Below are 12970 nucleotides of genomic sequence, written 5' to 3'. Positions count from 1 at the left end.
ATTATTTCCACATAAACAGATGCACTCTGGGACACTTTATGCAAAGGAAGTAAATAAATAAATAAATAAATAAAACTGCTTGTGACACTGTGACTTTTTTCTATTAAAATAGGTGAAATCACAGCAGCTTCCTTTATTTGTTGAATCTGGTTATATTCATCAAAACAGTGACGAATTCTGGGACTCAACATTACAATTTCTTGAATTTCATCCGATACCAGACATCCATAATCATGCGTGACTGGTCATGTATAATCTATAAAACTGATGTTATTAGAGTGAATTGAGTGACAGATAAGGGATAATTAGCAATTCAGCATCTCAGTGGATTCACAGGCAGTTTGTCAAAACTGCCCAGTTTAATAATTTAAAGTTCTTAACTTCAGTAGTATCTCGTGTTAAATTGTATTACAGAATTGATGACATTACAATGATTCATGGGTATATGCTTCATACCATCAGTATAGTTATGAGGTTTTAGGAATTGGGGATAAATCTGAAATTTCTGATGGAAATTTCACAGCTGAGATTATTCTGGATTGCATCTTTGAGGTATTGTTTCCATATTGTGCATATGAAATGTACAGGCAAACCTTACAGTTGCAAATGTAAAGGAAATGAAAATATTAATTTCAAATAACCCTTTATGCCAAGTAGAAAATGTCCCAAAAGGCCTAATCACAGCTCATGATGCTTTGTCAAACATGGTCCTAAGGAACAGAATCATAGAATCATAGAGTCACAGAATGGTTTGGGTTGGAAGGGACCTTAAAGACCATCTAAATCCAACCCCAGCGGCTGTCCAGAGGTCAACAGAAAAAGGGTCTTTCGGTTTAGAAAGGCCTTGCAGCTTTTTACCAGCTTTTGGAAGACTGCAAGATCTGTAAGATCAAATACAGCATGGAACTGCACACATTAATTTATAATGTTACTGTGTGGCTAATCTCATAGCAAGCTTGAAAGGAAAAAAAATCAGTAAATGACACTTACTCATAAGTGTCATTTTGTTTATAAAACTGAAGTTATATGAGGTTTATCGAAACAACATTGCATCAGCTTCTTATGTTAGTAAAATAACAATTTATCACTAAACTCGTTTTATTTATTTATTTATTTTTCTGTTTTATTTACCCAGGAGACTTGCAAAATCCACATTGTTGCTTATTCCATTATTTGGAGTTCACTACACAGTGTTTGCTCTGTTTCCTGAACGCACTTCCAGCACTTACAAAATAATCTTTGAGTTGTGTTTGGGATCTTTTCAGGTAAATTTTAAGGTTTTTATTCAAGATTTATTGACTTAGGTTAATACTGCATACTAACTAATGAATATTGTCTGTTTCCAGGGATTGATTGTTGCAGTCCTGTATTGTTTTTTGAACAGTGAGGTAAGTCTCACCTTTCCTACTGAGGATATAAGCTATTTTTTTCAATAAATGTATAAGTGTCCCAATAATTACAGTCTATGTAACATGAAGCTGATTTAGCAGATGTTTGCATTCCTGTTTATAGAATATACATTTCTGTGCAATGGGAGAAATTAGCGTGTTTGGGTGGAGACTTAAGAGCCATTTGAAATCTAATTCCTTGCAAATTGAGGTATTAGTAAGGGCATCTTTATTTGGTGTGAACTAATTCTAGCCTTTGTACAAGTAATGTGTATTGTGCAAGTGAGGTGCAACAAGACTAGAAAATCATCCAAAACCAGAAATATCTTTTAGTAGGTATTTAGGGGTAATTTGAGAGAATCTAACTCCAGCACAGCAGCAGGTTTTCAGATGTGCTCGGCATGTAGCAGCTTTTCTCATCTTGACTAAGGAAGATGGAAGGAATTCCTGTTGATTCCTTCCTTGTTCCAGCCACTTTTTAAGGTACAATATATATTAAACAGCATTCAGTGTATGACAGGAGAAATCTGTCTGAAAAAGACACTTGCTTGCACAGGGAATTGACATACAGGTCTCCTGAGCGCTAGTTTGGTCTTTGGTATTCATGAGATGCCTCATTTGGGCCTAATAACTTGATTTGGTTTTAAGTACAAGTGATTAATAACTAGCTAGTATTTTAATAAAAGCCACTGTGGCAGCACAAGTGATGCAAATCTGATTTTGAAAGTGGCCCTGGGGCTTCTCACAGACAGTGTAGGCACAGCCTTCTCAATTTTGAAAACCTGTTTAGAAGCTGTTCCCAGAGCTCACCATCTGATAGCCAATAAATGTGGAAAAGTTCCTCACATAGAAAGGATGTTTTCAGCCCATCTTGTGCATTGACTTTTTAACACAGGTACAAGGAGAGCTGAAAAGAAAATGGCGGAGTTTGTGCTGGAAGCAGACAGCAGGCAGAGATTACAGACTCCACAGCTCTTCAATTTCTCGAAATGGATCAGAAAGTGTTTCTCAGCTCCACCGGAATTCAAGGGCTCAGTCATTTGTGCAGACAGAGACCACCATGATCTAAGTCAACTATGTCCCCCCAAACATGCAAAAACTGTGGGTTATATCATTTGTTATATGCAGCTTGATGAGGTATTTTCTAAAATGTAAAATTTAGTGCTTTGCTTTTCTACATGTTGGTATTTGGGAAATTGGTTTGTGCAGCCAACCAGGTAATAACAGAAACACCTGCCCCATGCATGCTTCCTGCTTTTTTTTTTTTTTTTTTTTTTTTTACAACTTTCACATTAATTCTGATGTTCTCTTGCCATTTACTAGCCATAACTATACAAAAACTCATTTGCTGTAATGGTCCCTTTTCCCCCCAACCAGTCTATGAGACAGATGTGTGGGATCCCATTCAATGCAGACTACTTTGGTACATGTTGAAAAGGTTATGATGGGAAGCAGGAAAATTTCTTACATTATATTTATACTTGAGGTAGCATTTATTTCCTTAAGGACCAGGAAATTCCTTCCTAATTATGGAAAACAAAAGAAAAATGTAAGGCTATAATTAACTACACTGGGACTTTAATGTGCTAATCTAGGAAATCATTAACATCATACAGAAAGGAAAAAAAAAAAAAAAAAGCAGTGCTTCTTGGCTAATTGTATGAATTTCAAAGATGATGTTCCACAGAGTTTGAGTCCCTTCTGAAAGTGGCTGGTTTTTATGTCTTGGTGCAGAAAGTAGGACTACCTTTACAGTCCTTCCACATAGAAATGGCTACTGTAATAGTTTTGATCAAAACATCAGCATTTGCCAATAGTGCTGTTGTAATCACCAGTTGTACTCTTCTGTTTAAAATCAAAGAGATTTGTGTTGATCTTTTATTAAACAATTTTCTGAAGAGGTGCTTTATTGCTAGAGCAGTCTGGCATAGGATAAATAGCCTTGGATCACATTACCCATTGAAAGTATCATTTTTATATAGTTTCATTGAAGTATATCTCTAGAACTACATACTCGGCAGCTAAAACAAGGAATATTGTAATAAAGATATAACTCCCATTTAAGGAATAATACAAGTTTTTTAAGCTTAATACTATTCTTTATCTATCTAAGCTGATTCAGTCCTGCCCATGACTCCAGCAAAAATAAATAAATAAATAATCAAAATCCATAAAAAATATTATAAAGGGCATAAATAGAAGGAATTCTCAACAACACCAAGCCTCTTATGTTGCCACTTTCTAAAAGAAGGTGTAGAACTGATAAGTTCTTAGAAATACACATGGAACATTTGCAGTCTTAAAAGAAATAAACCCAGTGATGTTTACTTCTCATGTCACGCTTCACCATGTCCACTCTAAGTAACAAGTGGGAATAATGTACATTTGCATGAGTACCTCTGATTGATAAAAGCAATTCCACTGATATTTCAGATAATAGATCATAGGGAGCCAGCAGAATCCAAGGTCAATAATATTGCCAGGGAAGGGGAAGAATGACAGCAAGAGTATGTCTTGGCAGTCATACACGTACACTCCTGAACATACTAACAAGACTGAGAATATTGTTGGCAGCCATTAAAATGTCTGTACACCTCTTGCTATGATTTAATTTAGCTATTTATCTGTCAAACACAATTTATTTTTGATGGGGTTACCCTGGAGTGATACATTGTTATGTCAGATCAAAGAGAGTAAATGCTCCATGACTGTCCCATGGGCTGCACTCATGAGTGTTGCATGACACCAACCTCCATGTAATAGGTATTGTCTGGTATTCTAGGTATATCTAGGTATTGTTAAACAATAATCAGTAGATGAGTCGTTACTTTGCCAAATTTGACTTTAAAGAAGTTAGCAATTACCTTCAGTTACTCAGAGTGTTATAGACTGTCACTTGGTGAGATATGAAATCTCGGAGTGAAGTAGGCTGCCTAATGGCAATCCTACAGAGTCAAAAGATCCCCTTCACCTGTATTCAAACCACATATATTCATATTCCCAAAGGCTTTAGTCTCAGAAACAGCTACTAACCTTTAGGCTTTCTTCCTGGATCTCTGAAGAACTTTATCAACAAACTCCGCAAGTATATGAAGACACGTTTGATCTCTGGGGACTGCTCTTGTACCTCAAACTACACACTTCAGGCTTCTTTGACTGAAGTATCATTGGGACTGCTTAGCTCCCTGAGATTTGAAATGCACATTGTACTTTTTTTTTTTTTTCCTGGAATTCCTAGAGTGGACAGGTGCACCAGCCTGACAAGCATTCAAACACACTTATCATTACGTTCAAAGGAGGTTCTTTGAGTTGACACAGAGAGAGAAAAACATTATAGATATAGGGACTTAAAGCATCAGTTCCATCAGTCTATTCTGCAAGATGCATCACCAATGATATGTATTTAGAATTCGTTGTATCCTAGAGAGAACTATCTCTATAAAAGCCCAGAAGGTGCTGTGCTTACTTCACTTTACTTCCAGAAAATTCTGATCTTCAAATAACCTTATGCAAAGTTTCAGCATCAACCCCATCATTATGGGATCTGCTTGACTTCCGGCTGCCTTTTCACACACAGGTACACAGTATATTAAAATGTATGCACAAACTGAAAACCAGTTGATGAATCTAGTACTTGATCGGTGTTTTGCATCTTTACAATGCAAAGAAACAAGATAGATTCTCATGGCTTCATTTTGCATTTGATGTTGCACAAAACTGGAGTTAAATGGTCCTGCTTTGTGCTGTGGTACTCTGAGGGTCAAAAGGAAAACATCATTCAGCCCTCTGTCATCCCTAAACATAATTCTTAGGCAGGCATGTGCTTTGCTCACATGGCCTTGTCACTTAGTTCTCCTGCTCATCGTTATTCCTTTACTACCTTTCTCCCTTTGGTTGAAGGGTCCAAACTGAGTCATAAAGTCTTCAGAGCAGGAAAACTATTTGTTTGTTTGTTTGTGCCCATTAAAAAGCCATTGACAGGCTTTGAATGGTGGCACCATTCATTCTAAGTGATTTGTATCAGCATTATCTGCTGATGATCCATGAGGAACAGTGACAGATTACTCTTCAGTTGCTAACTGTGACCAAAATCCAAATATACAGAGAGTTGACCTAAATTTTCCTTTTCAGAATCGCCGATTTCATCTAGGTGCTTGATAAACTCAGGTGAGATTCATCTGTCCTGGTTTAGGTATCTAAAAGGTAGATATCTTTTTCTGAGCTAAAGACTCTTTTTTTAAGTGCCTTCAGTAGTCTTCATAGAGAAATAGGCACTAGTTGTAAATGCTTCATCCTTTGTTCAGTTGCCCAAGCATGTAAAGTAAACCACCTTTTTCTCTGTACTTACTATACAATGAGAATAGAATAGAATAGAATAGAATAGAATAGAATAGAATAGAATAGAATAGAATAGAATAGAATAGAATAGAATAGAATAGAATAGAATTTATATTTCTCACTTCACATCTACAGTTAGGTTAAACAGAGCTCTCCAGAAGAGGCCATTCAGTTACATTGATAGTAGATGATACCTAAATACTGACTTTTAGGTTAAATAACTTGGTTGGTCAAAGTTATCTTTCAAAAATGTGATTCTAAAGTTCAAGCAATGGAGGATCCCTCAGTTCATTTGGTGGGATGTCCCTGTGGTTGACTGCCTTACATGATAAAACCAATGGCCTTCTGTCTTGTTTTGATTTGCCTGGTTTAAACTTTCAGTTGTTTCCTGTATTATGTTAGGTGTTTGGCTTTTTGTCTTTTGTAGAGGGGTCATACACCAAAACAAAGTGCTCTTGAATACCAGAAATTTTCTTTAAGTGAAGTCTTTTGAATCATTGCTGAAATCAAGTCTTAATTCCCCAAGAAACTAAACATGTAAAATCTCTAAAACCCTGACTGCAAGGCATTTTCTCATTTTTTTCCTGTTTCTCTTCTGTGCCCCATTCAATTTGTAATGGTTTCAGCCACAAGAAGGTGGAAGTATTCCAGTATATCCCTTCAGGAGTGCACACACCATTGACCACATTTCTCGCTCCCACTTGCAGTTCACCTGGTCATATCATTACAATCTGTGCATAGTCATTTCAGCTGCTGACCAGGAACTGGTTAATGGTATAAAGTGAAAACATTACTGGCCTTTTTTTTTTTTTTTTTTTTTTTTTTTTTTTTTTTTCCTGTATATAGTAATAACTTGTTTAAAATATGTTGACCTTGGAGTCTGGCTTAGGTGCAGTAATGTGCTTTGCAAAATAACCTTAGGATTGTGGAAAGCATCCTTTTTGCCATTGAGAGCTGTGATGGCTTTCATGACATTTTGAGTTAGACATATTTAAGTAAGTACTCCATGCACACCATTCTGGAGTTCACATGAGCCCAACAGATTGCACCCGACCAGGGTGGTGATGAGTGCTGCACATAGCCAGCTGAGGAACTGCTCAGTTTAAGCGTATGTTGGAACTGTACTTTAGTGGCAGTAACTTACTGGTGGCAAAAGGTGACAAAACACTTTACAAAAATCGTTCTAGAGTCAAGTCAGAGGCAGCCTGCCCATCTGAGCATTGACTCCACATCCTGATACACCCCAAGACCGGCTTCCCTCTGCCTTTAACATGATGAAGGGGAAAGCAAGAATCAGAGCCTCAGCAAACTGGAGAATGTCTGACTGCTTATGAAATAAGGCATTGCTAAGTGCACAGGTCTCACACTCCAAGTGTTCGGAATGAGATGAGTCATTGCCATTATTTGTCTCCTATTTTTGTGAGTCCTAAAAAACTTCTCCTGTTGACTTTCAATTTGTCCATTTTAGCAGTGATCGTGAGTAAAGTCCAAACTCACTTTCCACAGGTTTTGTTCAGACATCTTTAAAAAAAAATAAGCATTAAATATGCCTGATTAAAAAATACAACTGGCAAGTAACCTGCAGAGAAGGCTTCTGTGTAAGTAAGGGTTATTGCCTGAGCAATTGCTGTCTGCGATACAGGAAGACCTTTTACTAATGAAGTACCTTCACACTACCATGAGTGCCTATATAAGCTGTGGGCTGTCAGTACGACCCTGACATAACCAAATAGCAGAATTTAGTACACAGTGCTCTTCTGTCGATTAAAAAAAATAATAATAAAAAAATAAAAAAAGTATTGAAAGTATTGAATAAAAAAAGTATTGAATTAATGATGATAATAATAAATTCTGATGTGTTACAGGATTACATCAACACAACATTTAAAAGAGCATTTTTTTATATGGTTTAACCATTCTGTGTTGAACCTGGTTCTGCCCAACGATAACAGCATGTAGTTAAATCTAAGTTGGTAACATTTCCATTGTCCGCTAAACCAGTGACTGAAATGTCCCAAACTCCTTTATTTCCTGTACACTGTAGTAAATTTCTTATAACCTGCAGCTTTTTTTCTCCTGGAGCATCAATATGAGCATTGTTTTGAAATTCTCTCTTGTTGTCTTCATAACTTTTTATCTGTCAAGTTCAGTAAAAATTAAAGATGATGTAAATGAATGTGATTATTTTTTACAAATTGTACAGACTATGATGTTGTATAGATTAATGTGTGTAAATAGATTTCCTTTTCATACTGTAATTCACCATACATTTCCTCTGATTTTGCTTTTTTGTTCTTTTTTGTTTTCGGTTTTTAATGTCACATACCTAACCTTTTCTGTGATGTTGTATATAAAGCTGTGAACAAATAAGCGTTTACATCTTTATGCTATCAGTGATAATAGTAGTTAATAACACATAATGGACTGAAGAGGAATCAGAGAATAAAAATTTTAAAGGTTTTGCACAGAACTTCTTTTATTTCTTTCAAGGCATATAATGATGCAGTTTTCTCCCTGATTCAGAGGGTCAGGGCCATACTGAAATTTGTGCGTTTAAAAAAAAAATCAGTCCCTACCCAAGATACACTACTGAAGAATACATAGGTTCATGAAACATGGGTGTGCTTACATGGATGTCAGAATGTCATATGCATACAGCATAGGTGAATGTCAACACCTGGATGGCTGGCAGCTATTCTTACCCTACTCCATCTTGCTTAAATGCATTGTCCAGATATCACAGAATCACAGAATTTCTAGGTTGGAAGAGACCTCAAGATCATCGAGTCCAACCTCTGACGTAACACTAACAGTCCCCACTAAAACAAGTATCCCTAAGCTCTACATCTAAACGTCTTTTAAAGACTTCCAGGGATGGTGACTCCACCACTTCCCTGGGCAGCCTGTTCCAGTGTCTAACAATCCTCTCAGTAAAGAAGTTCTTCCTAACATCTTGTCCTGGTTTCAGTTAGAAAAGAATTAATTTTCTTCCTAGTAGCTGGTGGAATGCTGTGTTTTGGCTTAGGATGAGAAGAGTGCTGATAACACCCCGATGTTTTAATTGTTGCAGAGCAGTGCTTATACCAAGCCAAGGACACCTCAGACTTTTGCTCTGTCCTGCCAACAGGCAGGCTGAGGGTGCAGTAAGAGCTGGGAGGGGACAGACCCAGGACAGGTGACCCGAACTAGCCAAAGGGGTATTCCATACCATCTGACGTCATGCTAAACAATATATAGGGGTGGCTAGCCGGGGGGAGGGGGCCGGACTGCTCGGGGTTAAGCTGGGCATCGGTCAGCGGGTGGTGAGCAATTGCATTGTGCATCACTTGTTTGTACATATTATTAGTAGTAGTACTATTATCATCATTGTATTATTATTATTATTATTATTATTTTCCTGTCTTATTAAACTGTCTTTATCTCAACTCACGGGCTTCACTTTCCATTTCTCTCCCCCGTCCCAGAGAGGGAGGGGGGAGGGTGAGCGAACGGCTGCGTGGTGTTTAGCTGCCAGCCGGGTTAAACCACGACACATCTAACCTAAAACTCCCCTGGCACAACTTAAGCCCATTCCCCCTCATCCTGTCACCACGCACGTGGGAGAACAAACCAACCCCCACCTCGCTACAGCCTCCCTTGAGGTACCTATAAAGAGCGATAAGGTCGTCCCTGAGCCTCCTTTTCTCCAGGCTGAACAAGCCCAGCTCCCTCAGCCGCTCCTCGTAGCACTTGTTCTCCAGGCCCCTCACCAGCTTTGTCGCCCTTCTCTGCACCCGCTCAAGCACCTCGATGTCCTTCTTGTAGCAAGGGGCCCAAAACTGAACACAGTACTCGAGGTGCGGCCTCACCAGAGCCGAGTACAGGGGGATGATCACCTCCCTAGCCCTGCTGGTCACACTGTTTCTTATGCAAGCCAGGATGCTGTTGGCCTTCTTGGCCACCTGAGCACACTGCTGGCTCATATTCAGCCGACAAATATCTTTCAGAAGTACGGCATAATGGGCCTAAAACAAAAATAAAGCTATGGAATTTCTTCTATAGGAATGCTATGTATCATGTATTTCTTCCCTAGAAGACACGTATCCATATATCTACAATGTGTATTTTTTGGAAACTAGATGTGCTCAGAAACCAGGTTTTCACAGCTGAAAATGGTGTTCTGCCCTTGGCAGCCAAGGGATCCTCAGCAATATGTTTGAAACTGAATTTTATTGCATGGTAAATGAAATGCCAAGGCAGCTCCTGCCATGGGAATGAGATGCATAGAAGGGGTTCACAGGAGCAAGGCTCACAGTGGTGTGGGCCAGGAAGGGAGGTGAGCACAGACCGAAAAAGCTGTGCCATGGGAGAAGCAAGGTGCCCCACAGGACAGTGCATCCCCCAGGGCAGCGATGCCCAGCAGGGACAGACAATGGAGAGCTGGTTTGCTGTCCCTGATGGATCAGGGAGTCTGGCTCCTTCTATGTGTATCTATAGGCATCACAGAAGTTATGTCACCAGTAGGGGTCTTCCAACACTTTGAGAGAGCTAAGATCTCCCCTATCCCAGCTCATGCGTGTGCCTTTGTGTGCTGAGTGTCAGTCTGAACCTTTTTACATTCAATTACATGGCTGCAAAGTACTTCAGTGCCCTTGCTCACATGTCCTCTCTCCCCAGCTGCTAAATCAGGTGGCCCCAGAGCCATATAACCTTGACATCTACAGGTGAGCTGCTTTTAGGGCTGATGAGCCTGGATGGGCAGGAGAGCCAGGGTGCTGGTGAGCAGAGGCGGCCAGCAACAAGACATCATTTTCCTACCAGTGTAGGCAAGCTTTCCATGGCAGGCCAGAGTCCTGTCAGATACAAAACCTGAAAGTTTTTACACTTTTGATGTTGTCAGACCCCCATAGCTAGAGAAATGGATGTCCCCAGAAAATAATTATTCTCCCTTATTCTCCCTTTTTTCTATATCACTATATCAGGGAGAGAATAAGGGAGACTTCACTCAAGAAGCAGCTCCAAGAATCAAGCACTTCTGTTACAACTTCTACGTGCTCATGAAAGGCAGTACTAGCTGCAGGAGTCCTTACCAGTTTTGTAACCAACCACTGCCTTGCAGGCAGGCTTGGATAAAGCACAAAGCTCCCACTTTCATCTGATTGTACCAAGCAGCTTCTAACTGGGGCTTTTGAAAAGCTAGAGGAGGTCAGTGCCTGGGATGGTGAAGCAGTAAGAAAGTCTGGCTGCCTTTCTCTCCTCTCCATCAAGCAGCTGAACCTCAGAACCACAGCAGACAACCCCAGGAGCCCTGACGGCCTGTGCTCAGGAAAAGCAGTGTTCTATCCCCAAAGCTGCAGGTTTCTGTACAAGGGTAGGGCCCATGTATTACCTCCCTACAACACTGCGCTCCAAGTGGAGGCTGAGGGGAACTTCCTGGCAGAGGAGAGGTCATCCCGGTGTCCAAGGGGGAATGAAATAAAATGGTTCCTAATAATTAAGTTCTATTATGCATTTTAACACCCTCATCTTCCACTACTAATGTAGGCTGGGATGTGTAGTGAGCTAGCTGACATGCAATTTAGGTTGAACAATCATCTCAAATAATAATAGGGAAGTATATATTGTACCAAACTGGCTATAGATTTTTCACACAGGCAAAATAAATATTTTTCTAGAGATATCCTAGAGAATATAATCAATGCCCTGGGTTATTCAATTTAATATGAATATGAGATTTGGAAAACAAAATTGTAATGAAGAGCCAAGCTCTATGTTGAAGTCCTTCTGCATTTCTGAGCTGGTGTCTTTGTAATTGAGACTGCTTTTCAACTGAAGCCTGCTGAGCTGTGAAATTCTCTGTTCATAAAGGCTTTATTTAGCAATAGCCCCCAGCCACTGCTTATCCCTGGTTTCCTGCTTACATTCTACACCTGCTCTTAATTAGTGCCTTGGGCTTTGGCTGCCTGTCTCTGTGGGATATGAAAAATACTTCACAAATAATGAAGGAATCAATAATCAAGTTTATAACAATATAATTAATAATGGATTGTGAATACGGGGTATATTTTGTTATGTAGAGCTGTATTCATGAGAAGCAATTTGAAAATTAAAATATAATCTAAGTATTATAGAAAATGGTGCTGTAGAGAGTGATTGTGTCTTAGCCAGGTGATGAATTAGACATTTTAATCATTCCTGCAGATTCTAGCTTCTGTTATTCAGGTAAGTATCCAAACCATATGGCCTCTGTTAAAAAACACTTAACTTGACCTTATTACTCAACAATAAAAACATGAAGAAACATACTCTTTTCCTCAAAAACACAACATCTTTAAAGAATCATTTTCATGATTTTGCCTGTAAAGACCATAACATCCTGTTTCTTGAATAGGGACAACAATTTATCAACTTAGATGCTTGAACATACCCTTTTGAGTTGTAACATATGGAATTAATATTGGTAAAACAAGTTCAAAACGATCCTTTAAAAGCCCAACATGTACCTTGTTCAGTCTGTAGCTCTGGTTACTTGTCCTGATGCCCCTAGTATGAGCTGATTCTAGCTTGGAAGACACAGACAGTAGTGACTTTTTATCATGTCGGTCTAATTTGTTTCTATCTAATTTTAAATATCTCAGTTAAGCATTCTATTTATAAATCTAAATTTTTGCTGAATACAAAGCCAAAAATCCCGTGGTCCTGCCTCTGGGATAGCACATGTCTTGCCCCAAGGCAGGGCTGCATGAAGGACCTGCCTGATGCCTGCAGTGAGGAGAGTCCTGTCCCCATGATGTGTTCAGCAAACTCTGGCACTGCTGCTGCCCCTCAGACACACATTTCACTTTCTTTGGCAGTCTGACAGGGCTGTGCTATAGATATGTTGAGGTTTTCCAATTCTTCCAGCTGTGTGTAAAGTCTGAGTTTTAATTTAAACTGAATGATCGCTAGTTTTATTGTCATACTCCCATGACATCCAGTTATGTACTTTACAACCCTCTCTAGCTTCACTGCAGTGAAATATTGAATTTACAGTAATGCTTTGAAACAACCCAGTGAGAAGGGGGAGGGGTTTATTTAGAATGATTAACACTGAATTGTTCTTGGATGCACAAATGCAGGAAGATCTTTTGGTTTGTTTTTGGTTCTGCTACCTATGCAAATTTCCCTAGAAAGTTAGCTGTTGACTGGCATCCCATAACCTGGGCTTGGAAATTAGAAAAGTATTTGCAATCGCCAGAAGACAGGCTTTGGAAAAGCATAGTGGC

At 39.2% G+C, this 12970-nt stretch overlaps 1 protein-coding gene across 1 annotated transcript in view; it reads left to right on the top strand.

Annotated features, from left to right (window-relative positions):
* The window catches only part of VIPR2 (vasoactive intestinal peptide receptor 2), a gene marked incomplete at both ends in the record, with an annotated part of 58451 nt that extends 55994 nt beyond the window's left edge, over positions 1 to 2457 (top strand). Inside the window, 3 exons of the mRNA XM_084306617.1 lie at positions 1136 to 1265; positions 1347 to 1388; positions 2284 to 2457. Coding sequence (XP_084162743.1) covers positions 1136 to 1265; positions 1347 to 1388; positions 2284 to 2457 — 346 coding nt within the window. The remainder of the gene's footprint in view (positions 1 to 1135; positions 1266 to 1346; positions 1389 to 2283) is intronic.
* Between the last annotated feature and the right edge of the window lie 10513 nt (positions 2458 to 12970).

This window comes from Netta rufina (genome assembly GCF_964035555.1).
Source record: "Netta rufina genome assembly, chromosome: 2".
In the NCBI taxonomy this organism is placed as follows: Eukaryota; Metazoa; Chordata; class Aves; order Anseriformes; family Anatidae; genus Netta; species Netta rufina.
The sequence above is the reverse complement of the archived record's forward strand: the minus strand, read 5'-3'. Positions and strand labels throughout refer to the sequence as shown.